Raw genomic sequence first — 17,966 nt, forward strand, 5'->3', positions numbered from 1 at the left:
AATAATTATTTTCATCCTACGCAAACTAATAACTATTTAAAAAGTAGAGTGATTTATTGTCTCCATCTTGCTGTGTGACTTTATTCCTCTGTCCCTAGTCTAGCCTTTCTATTAATAGTAAGTTAATTGCCCAATTATGATACATTAAAATATTTCCCTGCTTATTAAAAATACCATTTCTATTATTTCAAATGTTTAATAACATGTCTATTTCTTGACATTATATTCTATTTCCAACAATAGTTTGGCAAATTTATATGCCTATACATTATTGCTTTAATTACTATACCTTTAAGATGTTTAACTTACTATCTTTGTTTTGTGATGTTTTCTTTCTTTTTGTGGTATATATGTATTTTTCCATATATATTTTATAGTCATTTTGAGAATGTTAAACCAAAATTTCATTTGAAAATATATTAAATGTATACTCCATATATTAAAAATTACAACCCACTTAATTGTAGAAGACATGAATTTATTATTTTAAGTACACTGGCACCCACATACCGTAGAAATTTTTGTTTCGTTAACCAATAGGAACCACTCAGTATCAGTGTGGGCATTTTAACAGTTCTAATCTCTCCTTGCATTGTTCCACTGGAGCTTTGACACCTGAGAAAGGGCATGCTCTAGTCAGCAAACAGCAAGATGGTGATAAACTACCTTAATTGCATTTTTCTTGATTTTCATTAACTCCCAAATATTAATGAGAACAATATCACATTTAATGAGACTAAAGGAAAAGACTAAAATCATGGATTGATACTAAAAGTGTTGTAGATATTTATTTAGATGAAGACATTTTATGCCCTCAAAACTGGGAACTGTAAATAGTTACAGATATTTGTAATACACAAAAATCATGATGACATGGAAAAATGTACTTTGAGAATCCCAACATTTAAAGAACACTATTTCATGATTAAGCAAATATTCATAGTAACTCTCATTTTTAAAAAGCCTTGTCTGTCACACAAAGTTATGTTCAGGTTTTGAGTGGTCAATAATTTGACAGTGAAAGACAGGATAAAGAAAATAATCCATGGTAACCTAAATTTAACTTTCAACACTACAGATACTTTTATATTCAACTCATCGATTTAAATGCTAAATAAGAGACTTTGTAAATCTTCTGATTCACAGTTTCATTAGAATCAGAGAAAGTTAAAGTCAAACGCAGATGAAGTAGTACTGCTGGAAAAAGAAAAACAAGATGAGGTGGTTGGTCTGCATAAACTGCTGTTCCTTTCTGTTGGCAGTATCTTACCCAACAGAGTAACACATAGACTGATAGTAATTCATGGCAATAGCAAATGTATGAACTACCTGCTTGTTTTACAGCTACCTGACACTAGCATATATAAAAAAACAATAGATGGTAACACGCATCTATTTGCAGTATTTGGATCTCTGGTTTGGAATAGCTCCTTGTACACTGTACAAACATACATTTAATGAGTAATGACTAATATATTTATTAATTTATGTATACTGTAAAGACCAAAAGTTGAAAATGAAAGAAAAGTTGTCAACAATAAAAATTAGATTTTCAAATTATTATGAAAGATAACAATTGATAATTATAGAACATATGCATTGATTTCAGGGTCTTATTTTTGAAAGTATAGGCCAATTCTAGGTTCTTACTAAAGGCACACATTAAAAATGTCAGTGATATTTTATGATTCTAAATAGAGCAAATTAAGAATAACTTTAAGATAATAATCTGGTAATCTTTTAAAATAAAAATAAGGTAGGCATGGCATACAAGCCTAAAATTCCAGAACTCTGGGAGGTTGAAGCAGATTATAAATTTGAGCCTAGTCTGTACAACATAGAAACTTAACAAAATAAAAAATAGAGAAGGGGAGTGGTTGGAGATGTAATTCAATGCAAAGGGTTCAATCGCAGCATTTGAAAACATAAGTGAACAGAGTAGAAACATTCTTTGGATTCTTACAGATTAACATTGGTAATTTCTTTTTACTTTAGGTAGTACAGACATATTGCACATATATAAACTCTTATCTATTCTAATTAACCAGTGTGTAGATAATCTCTAAAGCTGGATAGTTTTAACATAATTTATATTTGCATTTTTGTATTGTTTTTCACTAAAGATAAGTGACAATATCCTTTTGTTTCCCTAAAATAATTCTGCATTCAAAAGTAATCCACTTGATAAAAATACATTTGATAAATGACAATGAATATTTAACAAACTGAAAAATGACCCTAGAACTGTCTCAATCAAGAATATAGCAGTCATTAATAATTTGTGTGTGTTGTAAATCTGTGATTTCCCCAAAGGCTCAGGAACAGGCTGTCACAATCTTCTGCGTGTGGGTGAATCCCCCCATGATCTTGCAAACAGAATCGAGAAACTTGTTCTCTCCAATCTTTAGACTGCTAATTCCTCCTTCAATTCTTACCAAAATGTAGATTCCATGGGAGTTTTGCCTTCATGTAAGTAGACTTTCCTGTCCCATTTGCATCTAATTTATTCTTGTCACACTATTTGGTTTGCTTCCACCAGGTCACTAATCACACCTAGTGAATATGTAATTATTTGTTTCTTTATCTGCTTTTTGTCTGCTTCCTCTACCTGCTGACAGCTATATAATGATAAGGAGGGATACAGGCAGTACCTAGTGAAAAGCAATAAAGCCAGTACCTAGTCCTAGGTTATATAAGATAATTCAGTAAGTATCTGGTAAACGAATGAAAGTAGACATTAGGTCTGACAGTGTTTGCCTTTATTTCCTGTAGGCTCAGATCTCAGAGAGAATATAGGGAATAATTAGTTATTCATTAATCAACGCCTTCCTAGAAAATTAAAAACTACCAATTCACCTTAAAGGAAGGAACCCCAAAATGAAGATTTCAAACCCCTTTTTTTTCATACACCTTCTGTGTAGTAGCTCCATGTACAGTGCATAAGGAGAAAAAATAAACAGAAGATGAAGCCGGGGGTATTGCTCCTATTGCTTCATGACTTCCAAGAGAGATGGGAACTACAGTTCTTAAAGACAAACTGAGGTCCTCACCTCCATGCACACAGAAGATGGGGTAGGCGACTAGCTGAACAGTGAAAGGCAGGAGGAAGGGAAGTACGCCGTGACTCTAAGCAGCAGTCTGAGACCACAATATGAGTGTTTACGGGTATTTTCCCATAGTTTAAAAACAGCAAGTGCAATTATTGCCAAGCACATAACTACAGTTATCCACAGAGAATTCAATAAAGGTCAGGGAGTCTGACTGAAAGTATGGTTTCTGGAACCAAGCCAATTACTGGCTGCCGCAGAAAAGAAAGCTGGGGTGGGGGCAGTGGCGCTGTAGACACAGCAGCGTGAGCACTAAGGAAAGAATGAGCCACCCCTGACGCCGCCCAGCCATCTCAGCCCCCAATGTTTATCTTTTGTGACAAGTTAGAAGCACAAGGAGTCCTAGAGAAGTCAGGTAATGCTTGAGGAGAATTTCCAATTTAGGAACAAAGATACAAAGCACAACGTGAAAATGTTGTTACTCTAAAACTCCCACCTCTGAAACAAGGTGTTTCAAGAGATGATTCACAATATAAAGCATATGGGAGTATCAGGTTTTTAAGAAGAGTTTAAGGAAAAATTTAGTCTTTGAGTTGAATATTTCAGAAACAACAATAGTATTAATAAGACTAGCTTACATTTATGAAGTGATAATTACAGTGATTAAAATGTTCTAGGTAATATGTCGCCCATTTTAATCTTCACCAAATATTCCGTAAGTGCTATTATCTTGGTTTTACAGGCTGTTTTGCATGAGTTTTGTGGGAGTGTGTGTAGTTGAAAGAGAGTAAACTTACAGATGTTTCCGATGCTCTTTGAATATAAGGTACCCATAAGAATGATTTAGTGATGGTATTCATGTAAAATAATTTATATACGCTGATAAAAATATTTAAATCACAACTTCCAGTGATTATTACCGTATGGTTATATAACTATCCAGACAATGACTCACAATACGTTTGAATCCATTATATTATATAAAGAGTTTAAAATATATAAGATAAAAGTCTAGGCAATAAATTCTAAATCTTTAATTCTAAAATTTTAATTCCTGAGTTATAAGGACCTTGAAAATAAGTTCAGTGAAAATCATTACTGGCTTTAGGACTTTCTCTGTTGATTAGCAGTCAACTCTCTTCAAAGAACTTTTCTAGCCAAAATGAGGTTGCACACACCTACTATCCTAGCGCTTGGGAAGCTCAGGCAGGAGGATGACCATGAGTTCAAAGTCAGCGAGTGAGCTGGTAAGCGAGTTCAAGGCCAGTTAGCCTAAACTACATAATGAAACCCTGTCTCAAAAACAAACAGAAGAACCAAAGTGGGTGGGGGGAACCCTGTTTCTAAGAAAACCTATAGAAATGGAAAAAGTTTTGGTAGTGATTCCTCAGAACACTAGTATTTAGAATATGTAAAGAACTAAAAAAAAATTAGATCCCCAAATAAAAGACCTAGTCAAAAAAATGGGCATGTGAAATGAATACACACTTCACAGAAGTGCAAATAAGCAGAAAAATACATGAAGAAATGCTCAATATTGTTAGCCATTAGACAAATGCAAATTAAAACCACAGTGAGATTCCATCTTCCACCAGAAAGAATGGCCATCAGTGAGAAACCAAAAAGTGATTGCTCCGATATTTAACAACTCCAAGATTGAACTTTTCCACCACTTGAACAGCAGAATTCGATAAACTTTTCTTGGTGTTTATAGCTTTGTTCAATACTTGAACTGAAAATCTGACTTAGAAAAATCTGTATGGTCTGAGGGTGATTCATGAGTCCCATCTCATCATGGCCACAAAGAGTGACACTTTAAGCAGCTCCTGACAGACAACATACAGCATTAAAAGATCTATCACTGTGCTTTTGTCTGTGCTTTATTTGCATTAAATATAACTATGGCTCCAAAGAAAGTTAGTAATGCCAGCAGTAAAGTGAAGGGGAAAACTGTGAGGACAATAGAATTAAAGAAATCATTTAAAAATTTGTTAAAGTCCCAGAAAAATGAATTTACAAGTGTAATTTGGGGGCTTAGAACCAGTTATTTCGTTTTCCATTATTTGTTGCAGGGAAACATGTTCAGTTCTTAAACTTTTCAGTGTACCAACACAAAACTAGAATGAACCGAGTTTAATAACAAAAGTATTACTATAACAAAAGTTGGAGAAGTTAAGAAGAAAAAGGAACACTTCAACACTGCTGGGATGTAAACAAGGACAACCACTATAGGTATCAGTGCGGAGTGTCTCAAACATCCACAACTAGAAATTCCTTTTGAGCCAGGGATTTTTCTTTTGGGTATCTTCCAGAAAGAGTGAAAGGCATCATATTACAATGATATATCCATAGCCATATTTATAGCAGCACAGTTCATAATAGCTGAATCTTAGAAAGACTAGCATGTCCATCAACAGATAAATGGATAAAGAAAATGTATTTACACACAATGGAGTACTACTGTGCTAAAAATATAAATGAGATATTTATAGGAAAATGGATATACCTTTAGACCATGTTAAGTGAAGGAAATCAGGCATACAAGCTTATTGTGTAGTTTCTCTTATATGAGAAACCCAAAGTATAAATAAAGCACCAAATAAAAGATAATAGGAAGCAGGGAGATAGATTTTTCTGAAAGGGAGAATGAATCAATATAGAAGAAGGACAAGTAGGGGAAGGATTAAAAAAAGAGGGATTAAGATGTGCCAAGTGTATTCAACAACTCCACACAAGGAATGTCAATATTATGTACTACTGCAAATATGTATGAAGTGGAGGGGGTGGAATTAAGAGATAAAGGGGAAGAAAAAGTGGTGAACAAAGGAATTAAGATGTATTATGTGGATGTACAACTCCCCACAAACAATGCAAATGTTATGGACTAGACACATGTACTAATAAAAAACTTTCTAGTATCATATTTCATATTAAATATTTTTCTTCTACAATATAGTAATGGGCTTAATGTCACAGTTCTGAGATCTGAATTTTTTTTTTAATTTTATTTAAGGAGAAAAGAAAAAAAAAGCAGAGAAAGGGTACAAGTTATACAGATTTGCAGAAAAAAAATGAACAGTAGGAAATCACTAGTTAATGGATTACATATTGTCATCTTAGAAATAATTGTTCAAGTCACAAAATTAAAGCTTGTAAAGTGGACATTCCATCAATGATACTGCAAACAGTTCTGTTCAATGATCCAATAAAACTCTGTGATATCATATTCTATCTTATACACTTAAATATACATGCAGTTATATAGTTTAGAGCACTTTCTTTTCCTCTCTTTTGTACAATGACTATTACACATTTTGGGTTTCATTGCTCTCACGGTTCTTATTACTTTTTTGGAAGAGAGTAAAACCAAATGTGACAGAACAGAATCGGTCAAGTCAAAAGGGTGGACATAATAGATAATGTGAAAACATAATACAAGGTGATCAACAATGGTTACCATAATGCCTCCCGCTATCTCTAATAGAATTGCCTATACCATTAGTTATAATACAATTGAACAAAACGGTAAAGAACAAAACCGACAAAACCAAAACATTGGAGACATTGTAGGTCTTCAAAAGTAGATAAAAGTCAACGAGAATGGGCGTTATAATGAATCTCATTATCTTCACAGCTGATGCCTAAATTTTCGAACCTGATACTATCCAGCAAAACAGAATAGGGGAACATCAGTTAAAAACCAGATGGTGAGAGTAATACAGGGCTTTGAATCGAGGTAATGGTTCGAACCTGATACTATACAGCAAAACAGAATAGGGGAACATCAGTTAAAAACCAGATGGTGAGAGTAATACAGGACTTTAAATCGAGGTAATGGAAAGTCAAAGTGGGTTACTATAATATATCCTGCTATTTTTTTTCCTTTAATTAAAAGGATAAAAATTTTAAAAAAGTATTAAAAAAGTAAATAATGGAGTGGAGATTGAGATAAAAGAGGGCATAACAACGATACAGCACAGATCAAAACATAACCATTTAAGCAGAATAGTGTTTCACCACCAGATAATCCTGACCTAAAAGTAGTTACCATATTGTCTCTTTCCTTGAAATCCTTGAGTACTACTTCGTATACTGTAGTATTAAGTATATCAAAACAATGTAAAACCATTTAAGAGAATGACAGCATTACAGAGTATTTAGAATCGACTAACAGAAAATGAATAATGGTTTCTGTATAATCTCCTTGTCTTTAAAAGGTTTTTGCTTATACTATCGTACATAATAAAATCCAGTAAGATACAACCTATTTAGACCATTGGAGACAGAAGGACAAAGGCTAGATGAGACTTCAAAACAAGATGATACTAAATCAGTATTACCTATTAAGATGTCATTTTCTCCAAAATAGCTGTTCCTATCATCCAATCTTCTCTGCCTCATTTCTGTTGAGCTCTTATTCTGTCAGTAGCTGTCAGTTTGTCTTCTTCACTTTGTTCTCTGCTCCATTAGTTGTGGCCTCCACTATTTCTGGATTCTTTGTATTTTTCTTTTTTTAGAATATCCTGCAATACTCTCTGTAGAGTTGAATTGGTGGTTGCAAATTCCCCCAGTTCCTCTTTATCCTGGAAGCACCTTGTTTTCCCATCAATTTCCATGGACAGTTGTGCAGGATATCTCAATCTTGGCTGGAGATTATTATCTCTCAAAGCTTGAATTATTTCCCCCCACGCTCTTCGTGATTTGATGGTTTGTGCAGAGAAATCTGCTGTAATTCTGATGGGTGCTCCCTTGTAAGTGGTCTGTTTCTTGTCTCTGACAGCTTTTAATATTCTGTTCTTGTATTGAATTTCTGGAATTTTTATTATTATATGCCTGGGTGTTGCTGTTTGGGTTGTAGGTAGCTGGGGTCCTGTATGCCTCATACATCTGAGTATCTTTACCTTTTGCTAAATTAGGAAAATTCTCCTGGATTATTTCTGTGAGTAGCTTTTGTAGTTCATTTGTTTGTGTCCCTACTTCTTCTTTTATGTTCTTAATCCTTAAGTTATGGATCCTCTTATCATCTTCTTGTCTTTGTATTATTGCTGTTTGTTTCTTTGTTATTTTTAAGAAGTTTTTCATTTCATTCTCCCATATTACAATTCTGCCCTCCAGTTCAGATAGTCTGTCCTTAGTTTCTTTCAAGCTGTTATGCCAGTCTTCGATAGACTTCTTAGTTTCTTGGTAGTCCCTTTGAACCTGCTTCACGTATTCTATGCTTTCCCCGTTTTCTCCATCAAACAATTCTCCCCTCTTTTTCTGTTCTTCCATTCCACCATCTGTTTTTTCTTGGGTGGGGCTTAGCATTTCTCTAACTATTTTGCATACTTCTAGCTTCAGGTCATTGATAAATTCATTCCTGAATTGGTCTATGAGGCTCTCTATATGGTGCTTTACGTGTATCGGTGCGGTGTCCGCTATTGCCTGTTTCTCAGAATTGGGGGCCGAGGAGCCTTTCTTGTTGCTGCCTCTTCCCATGCTGCCTCTTCTTCTCTGTTCCTTATATATGCAAGCTTATATGAGAGGCCCAGCTTCTCTCCCTGTCAGCCACAGCCTGATCGAATTGCGCCGGTTAGGTGTTCCCACTCACCGTTGCGCACCAGGCAGCCTACGCGGGGGCCCGCCCCTCCCGGCCTCCGTCGGGCTCTGGGATCTGGGTTGGGCCAGCCTACAGGGTCCGCCGGCAGCATCACGCAGGCCAGGCACTTTTCACCAATCCCGCCCGAGAGGGGGATGTGTGGCTGGAGTCACCACCGCGCCCTGCTCCGGCAGGACTGCTCGGGCCCAGAAAGTCCTCTGCTGGAGTCAAGCTGTGGTGGAGTGTCATCAGTGCACGCCTCCCTGCCGTTCGCAGATTGCCGTTCTCAGAGCTTCTGCGCGTCTCTCTCCTTGCCGAGCCGATGTAGAGGCAGCCAGCCACCGCGCGGCGGGAAACCCAAATCGCGGCTTCCAATGGCGCAGGGTCCAGCCTCAGCAGCGAGACTTTTCTGTTCCTGTTTTAGCACCAGGACTGCATTCCAAGTTGGTTTCTCTCAGCCGAGTTCGTTCCTGAGTCAGCAGAGCATAACTCCACCTGCTTATGTCTCTTTAGTCCGCACCATACCTGGCTTCTGAGCCTAGTTTTTCAGAGAGCCTCCGGTAGTTGCTGTTATCTGTCCGCCATGTTCTCCCGGAAGTCTGAGATCTGAATTTAAGGTTGCTGTCTGTCAAGAAATGTGACCATTAACTAAAACGTTTTCTTCTAGCTAAAAAGTATTGTTTTTCAATTTAATTAAAAAGTTTTGTTACTACATGTTTGCAACCCAAGATTACATTCACTAAAGGGAGATGGTACATATACAAAACACATTTTAATTCTTTTTCCTTCTGCCATTCCCCTCTCACCATCTCTAAGAAATGTCTTTCTGAGTACAGGGGAAAGAGATGATTCAAAAAATGATTTGAGAAAATACAGAGGCTTAATGAAAACACTTTTCACATCTTTCCAGTGCAAAAAGTATTGATACTCTCCATGAATGACTCACCTAAACTCAAAGCACAGACTGGAAAAAACACTGCGAATAATTTCCCTGCATTTTGATCCTTAAAACCTTCCAATCGACTATTATAGTGAACAACACTTAGGTTTTTGTTCATTTGAAAGGTCTCTGGTGAATCACTGTTAACATAAGCTCACAAGCACAACTAGATACTCACTGAGATGTTTATTAAATAGGTTAAATTGTTCCTTAGCAAAGAGCAGTAGTGGTAGAAATGTAAATTCACCCTTTTTTCTAGCATTCACTGGTCTTACAATTCAATTTTAGTCCTTACCCTGGAACAAAATGATTACTCTTTTATTATGAAAAGCAAATGTGAATGCAACACTAGCAAGCGATGAAAATAAGGAATATTCAAAACATGTTTTTCACAGGTATAAGAATTATGTTAATACACATAGGTGTATGAATGCATACCTCAGGAGTACATAATGTTATGATTTTCTATTTTTATTTTAACCAATTAGCTTCTTGGTCTGATCCTATACAATTAAACATAATATTTATATAATTCACCATTTGTACATTATTTCCATTTGCAGCATCACATAATTTAGTTATTAAACATTTGGCAGAGTATTATTTTATGAAAAATGACATGCTAATGACTGAGAGGCAGAGATTTTGTCTAAATTCATGATTTAGGGAAGACACAATAATATACAATTAATCATAAAAAAATTCAGGAATCTAACATTTTACTCCTAGGAGCCTCATTTTACATAAGACTTACATGAATATACTATACCACAAAATGGATATAAACTACGTGGATATTGTAGTGTGTACGAGGTTGATGTTTCATTTGGCATGACAAGGAGAACTGTAAGGTATACAGTATTAAAAACACATTTTGTAAGGTAGAGATACTTCTGACCCATGGAATTACATACAGTTATCCAGTGTATTCAGAAATGGGTTCAATGTGTAACGTTAAAGATCATTAGAACATTCTGGTTTATCATTCAAGAATATAATCCTGGAAAAAAAGAAACTTTCTGAATTCTAACATTGTGAGTATAATAGAATTACTGAGGGATAAGCAAAGCCAACAAAAATCTTTTCAAATAAGGGCAAAATCCCGAAGGAAAGGTGAAATGGAAAGCTAAAGCTTGGGCAAATTGTCTCACAATAGGGTCCCTTCTAAGAGCTCTGACATTTATGACAGAAAATAGCAAAATCTTTTATTATAAACCTAAAAATTCCATTCACCTTCTGTATCTTTTTTTTAAAAAGTATAATCAGTATAGATTTTTTTATTCACTTAGCTTTTGCTCCAAACTCCTGAATAATTTTTCGTACATGAAATGGAAAATAACGTTATGCTTAAAAATGCCATTTTTCAGTTTTCAATGCAGTTTTCACTCAAACTGTTTGCCATTACTTACAGAGTGCAATCCCAAAGGCAAAATGCAATGCAAGTGTTTCATGTGTATGAAGATGGCAACAACAGTAATAATTATCTTGAAATACAGTGGCAGCCAACAATCAGTTTAGCTGCATGTACAGATCCATTTTTTTCCCCTCTGAATAAAATGAAACAGCAATGTTTTAAACACCTTGATGCAGATTTGGTTTAATTTATCAGGTTTGTTTTAGAACTGAAACACTGATTCATTTTTTAACATTTTAGATGACACACTGTCAAATTATACTTGCAAACAAATAAAGCAATCCAAATAAAATTTTTGATTATCTGACAGTGTTTTCCTTACAAAGGGAAAAGACAAAATCCATAAAACAACAGAATCAGTCAAAGCTTTTAAATCAAAGCTATAGATAAAATAATTGTATTATAACATAGCTGGAATAGGTAGTATGACATAGTTTGTCAATATTTATCAGTAAAGAAAAATGGCAAACATATTTTCACAGGTTTCCATTTCCCTAGTGTACTTTAAACATTTTTGGAAGGGTGGTGACCTCTTCAGGACATCTTTATCATCAGACTAAGGTAGTTGATGGAGTGCAGGTACTATAACACTCACAGGGCTCTAAGAGACAGGCTCCCACCTGCTCATTTATCTACACATTAAAAGGAATTATTTCTCAAATCCAAACCACTCTGACTTCTTAGGTTTGTTGTTTTTAATGTTATATTCTCTATGGAGGAATATGTCTTGTATTTTTATTGGAACACTCTTGATGAAAGACTTTTTCACTTATAGAATTTTCTACCAGTAGTCACATCTGTCTAGCACAAAGTCGACCGACATGGGTTTAAGAGAGGGAAAGGGAGTAGGAAGAAGGCAGTTTACAGTAATGTTTTGTAAGGTACATCCTTATTACTTTGAGTGCTTACAGAACACCTACTACAAAGTATAAGAATAAAAATATCACACAGCACAAAGTCACTGGAAGCTGAAAATTATGACCCCCCCCAAAAAAAAACCCCCAGAGAAGTCATTCTGAATAATAAAGCACTACAAAATCTGTCTGGTCGTGTACTACTACTATAAAGCTATTGACACAGAAATGTCTAAAAATAACTTCAAGAAAACCATTACTACAACAAATGTCAAAAATCTCACAGATGTAGAGGTAATCTGTTAATATTCCACTTACTTTGTTATGCTCATGCAAGCTCTTTTCCACTTATAACTATCTAGAATGGTTAAAATAGGCTGGTGGTATCATCTGAATACTCCTGATTCCAATTTGGATTTGCAGAACCTGGGAGTCATCTTCATCCACCACCACTCTATCAATAAATCATGCCGATTTTACTTACTTTAATTTTACATCTATTTTCTGTCTTTGCTAATATTTTTCTCATGCTGAAGATCTCATCAGTCTTCTATGTTTTTAAAATCTCATGACAGAATGGTAGAAAACACGTAAAATATTAATAATGATCATTTAACGATTGCTATGTTATGTCTGAAAATTAAGACAATTCATAACAATCCCCTATAATAACAGGGAAAACAAACTCATCACTGGCAATGAGCATCTCTTGGTTCATGTATTAAGAGTTGAAGAAGAAAAAGGGAAATGGCATCAATAATGCGCTCAAATACAAGGACATTATGAAAGCAATACCATTTATATATCAAATATCTAAGTACTAACTTACAAAGAAAGTGAAAGACCTCTACAAGGAAAACTACAGTACTCTGGAAAGGAGATTGCAAAGGACATCCAGGAAATGGAAGGATGTCCTCTGCTCTTGGATAGGCAGAACCAATATGGTCAAAATGATCATACTCCCACAACTGTCATACAGATGCAATGAAATTTCAATCAAAATACTAATAGCATACCTCACAAAGAAAACTTCACTAGAGAAAACAATCCTAAAATTCATATGGCACTAGAAGAGATTCACATAGCAAAAGAAATCTTGGGCAACAGGAGCAAAGCACGAGGCATCACGATACCAGACTTCAAGCTACACTACAAAGCAACAGTGCTGGCACAAAAAACAGATGTGGACCACTGGAACAGAATAGAGGGTACAGAAACATCCCCAGACACATTCAGGAAGAAAGACAGACTATTCAACAAGTGGTGCTGGGAAATTATCTATCTGCAGAAGATTGAAGCAGGACTCATATATCTAATCAGGTGCTAAACTAAAATAGATCAAAGATTCAACATTAAAACAGAAACTCTGGAGCTACTGAAAGTCAAAATGGGTAAAAAACCTGAAGCTACAGGTGTAGGAAAGGTTTTTTTTTTTAATTTAAAGAAAGATAAAACGGAAAACAGAAATAGTACATACTTTCAAAGAAAAAATAAACAGTAATAAATCACTTGTTGATGTTTACATATTGTCCTTTTACAAATAATTGTTCAAGATACAAAAGTGGAACATATAAATGGGAATTCAAACAGGGAGACTGCAAACAGTTCTGTTCAACTATCTAATAAAAACTTAGTAATATGTCTATCAATCCTATATATTTAACATGCACGCATTTATCCATATTTTCATTTATGTTGAGATTAAAAAAGGTTTATTTTTTAAACACAACCCAAACTACACAAGAAATAGTAACAAGTATGGTTACATCAAATTAAAAAGCTTCTCCCAGCAAAGGAATCATTTAGAAAGTGAAGAGAACCTAAAGAATGGGAAAACATTTTCCAGTTACTCCTCAAAGGAACATATTTTAGAATATACAAAGAATAACAACAACAAAAAAATTAAGACCACCTAAGATAAGAGACCCAATCATGAAATGGGCAAATGAAATGAACAGACACTTCTCAGAAGTACAAATGATCAACAAATATATGAAAAAAATTCAACATCTTTGGCCATTAAACACAAAATAAAACAAAACAAAACATTTCATCTGATGCCAGCAAGAGTGGTGACTGCTAAGAAATCAAAGAATAACAAATGGTGGTGAGGCTGTGGTAAAAAACCAAACCAAACCAAACCAAAACTTTTTCACTGTTGATAGGAATACAAATGATTACAACCAGTGTGGAAATCAGTATGGAGAGTTCTCAAAGAACTAAAATTAGAAATTCCATATCACTCAGCTAATTTCCCAACTAGGTATCTTCCCTAAAGAACTGACGATATCATACTATAGTGATACATGCATACCAGTGTTTACATCAGCACAATTCATAACAGCTAAATCTTGGAAGGAGGCAGTATTTCTATCAATAGACAATAAAGAAAATGTGATATATGGAATATACTGGCTATAAAGAAGGACAAAGTCAAGACATTTTTTAAGAAAATGGAGCATCTGGAAAATATAAGATTGAGTCAAATAAACCAGTCATACAAGCTTAGATATTATTACAGTATTTCTCGTTGGGATAAGGCAAAGCACAAACAAAGAGAACAATAAAGGACAGATAGAAGAAAAAAGGTGATAGATCTTGTGCAACTAGAAAGGGGTCCAGCAGATGGGGAGAAGAGGGAAGGAGCACTGAGAGGCATGATGTGCCATGTACAGGAGCCTAGTAACCTCAGTGAATGTAAACACTGTCATACACATAAGCTAAGAAAATAATTATAATAAGAATGATAAGGAGAAAAGGGGATTCTGAGGATTTAGAGGTGCAGGGAGGGAGGTATGGGGGAAAAGGATGGGAAATTTAAAAAGCTGTATTATGTACATGGACCCACTCTCCAAGATGAATGTAAACATGTACTACACATATACTAATAAAATGAGAATAAACCAATGAAGATGATATTAATAAATGAAAAATAAGGAAAACTATACCATTTAATATCTTCTATCATTTTAATGAAGTTAACTACTTAAACACGTGCAGTGTTGCACAATTCAGAAGTGATAAATGCAAAATAAATGAGTTACTGAGAGTCTTACCAGACATATAATAGTTACGTTAACCTTCATCCTGTGTGACATCATCACCATTGTCTTTCAATGTTAAGTTATAAAACACATGATTTATAAATGAAATTAATTCCATGATGAGTCTTTAATCCCAAAATAATTCCACAGTAAGTATATGAGAGGGAAGAACATTAATGTAGTGGGTAAGGAAGTGAGCACCCATCACTGCCTATTTACAAATCATGGGACAGACAGTGCCATCCAATGGAAAGACAGGCTGGTAAAAAAAACTTAATGTATTTTTTATCCACCTTATTCATGGGATCTGGCATTCTGTAATTTCTTGCTTTTCCCTAGAGTCAAAATTACCATGAAAGATAAACATTTTGAATTATTCAGGCTCTTAAGGCAGCCACAACAGCACACAACTAAAGACACAAATAAAGAAGTTCTTCAGAAAGTGGCAAGAACCAAGGAATGGGCAGGTACAAAGGGAGGAGTATTATGAGGCTGATACTGGAAATGAGTCTTTTACTCCAAAAATATTTTTTCTATTTATATTCACAGTAGTTTTCCATCACACTGCACATTAACTCCTACTTATATGAAAAGTACTCAATAAAAAATGTTCACAAAATTTGCACTAATTCTTGCCAATGAAATGCAAATTAAACTGTGCAAAAAAGTTCAGTATTAAAAGGTCAACTTAAAATAGGCAGTTTTTTCCTACCATGATAAAAATATTTGTCCTTAATAGTAGTACTATTATAACACCAGGCCACAAACTACTCTTTTAGCTATTTTATAACATTTATTACATTAGAGATCATTTTATTTCATACCACAAAATCTTACTTTGGATGAGAATGGTTTCTTACATACTAATGAACACAGCAAGTAAATGACTTCTTTCATGTTATTTTAATTCTTTAAATGACATTGATTTTAGGATTAGATGTGATCTGTAAAACTATTATCTAGCAATACCAGAGCTATTCACCTAGGTAAGTGGTAACTGTGTACACATGTGAATCATAAAACACAACACCCCCGGGGAAAGTATGACCCATTTCAAAGTGTATTGCAGTACAAGAATTTATAAAGTTAGTTAACAACAAAAGTGTTGGGAGTGTTGTACGTCCATCTTGCTCACGGTTGTATCACAGTGGTAACTACCACAGCACTCAGCATATAGTAGACTCCCAGGAAAAGGGAGCTACAAAATATGCTTTTCTATTTTGAAGGAGTAATGACAAAACTATCAGAATAAAAAGAAATGAAACACTGGAAAGTGACATCCACCTGAATTATGAGGAAAGCAGCGGGGGAGGATGATGATCCGAAACCCCGTGAGAATCTTTCATGCCACTTTTCTCATACCACATCTCATCTCCACAACTACCACTTGCACCATCTCCCATTACACCTTGTTTAGATAACAGCATAGTACTTGGTCTTCTTGCTCTATATTTTGAAATATAATTTCAAAAAAGAGTTACAATTGATCTTTCAAAATCCTGGGATAGACCAAGTCAGTCTTCAATGACCCACTCATTACAGACTAAAAGCCATAGCCCTTCCAAAGGTTTATGAGCTCTGCGATCTGGTCACCTGATAATGTCTTTTTTTTTTTTTTTTTTTTTTTTTTTTTTTGTACCGCGGGTTGAATTTGTGACCGCACACTTCCAAGGCAGGTGCTTATGCTGCTGAGTTAAATCCCCGGCCCTGATAACTTTATTTTATGTCTCCCTTGTTGACTTGCTTTGGACACAGACAGCATGGTGCTGGGTCAGGATGTTTTTGCACTTGATACACTCATGTCCAGAAAGGCTTTCTCACCGATATTCATCTGGCTCACTCCTTTACCTTTTTAGGGTCTTCTGCAATACTGTACATAAAATAATATGCACCTCCATCATTCTATTTTGTCTTATTATTCTTTACCTCATATGTATTATACATTTTAAATTGTTTGCTTATTATTTTAAAAATGCATTATCTACCTCCCTCCCCTTCTATAAGTTTTGCAGAGACAGAACTTTCATTTTCCACTACATTCACATTTGCCTAGGAAGTGCTTGGCTCAAGCACACTCAGTATTGAAAACACTTAACCGAAAGGGTAATGCGAGTAAGACAGGTAAGGGGTGGGGGTCAGGTAAACTGCCTAGGGCCACTGAGATTTTAATTTTTCTTTTTCCCCAGAGTGAAGATGTGGTCTTGTTGACAGAATTTGATATAAGAATTAGTAAAGCACTATGTTTAACATACAGCACTGTTTCAACAAAACTAGCAGACATATTATATACTCCCTGAATGGTGTTATAACTTCCATTGTATAAGGCAGGAAAATGATTGAATAAGGCTCCAGTTCCGATAGCATCATCATTAGAAACTCTAGACACTATGGTAAAATGAGCTAAGATAGCCTGCATTTCTTCTTGTTTCATGTGGTCAGGTTTTCTTGCAGAGTTTCTGTACTATCTATTAATAGATAATCTAATCTGAAAAAGGTAATCTAAAAAAGGTGATCTAATCTAAAAAATCTAAAAAAAGGTGGTCTCTTCTCACTAAGTTGTCTTCTTAAAATGCTGTAGATGTGTACCAGGTAAGAACCTGGAAACACTCCCTTCCTACTTAGTTTTAACCTAAATCAGTGTGCTAGAGGGAATATTATTTTATGTCAAGAGAAACAGAACCACAGTACATAATTTCATTCATTCAGCAAGTTTTTATCCAGCGCTGATGAGATGTATTTTCTATACTGAATATCAAGTTATAAAATAAAATCAGTATCTCTACAGGGTTTACATTCTAGTTGGGGAAAATAGGCTATAAAAATAAGACAGCATTTCATTTATACATGTATGTATACACACACATGCATTTATATGTATACATACACAAAATTCAGGTTTGCATCACAGATGTTCATTGGTTTATGCCAGTTATATACTAATAAATCCATCACATTGAAAATATCAAATTGAAAATGCATTTAATATATTTAACCTACTGGACACTGTATCTTAGTAACACAGTACGCTTTACTACAAATAGGTCAGAGATGGTAAGTCTTTTAGAGATGAGTGCCCAAATTACAACCCA

At 34.9% G+C, this 17,966-nt stretch overlaps 1 protein-coding gene across 13 annotated transcripts in view; it reads right to left on the reverse strand.

The window, feature by feature from the left end:
- The window catches only part of LOC100723598 (tyrosine-protein kinase Fer), a 449,398-nt gene that overhangs the window by 130,652 nt on the left and 300,780 nt on the right, over window positions 1-17,966 (reverse strand). Inside the window, exon 17 of one of the 13 annotated variants that reach the window (XM_063238111.1) lies at window positions 1,124-9,250. The exons of the other annotated variants lie outside the window; for them this stretch is intronic. Coding sequence (XP_063094181.1) covers window positions 9,238-9,250 — 13 coding nt within the window. The 3' untranslated portion in view covers window positions 1,124-9,237. Of the gene's footprint in view, window positions 1-1,123; window positions 9,251-17,966 lie in introns of those variants that run through there. 13 annotated transcript variants of the gene reach the window in all.

Source organism: Cavia porcellus, unplaced genomic scaffold, assembly GCF_034190915.1.
Source record: "Cavia porcellus strain 051 isolate PalLab524CR breed Dunkin Hartley unplaced genomic scaffold, mCavPor4.1 scaffold_27, whole genome shotgun sequence".
NCBI lineage: Eukaryota > Metazoa > Chordata > Mammalia > Rodentia > Caviidae > Cavia > Cavia porcellus.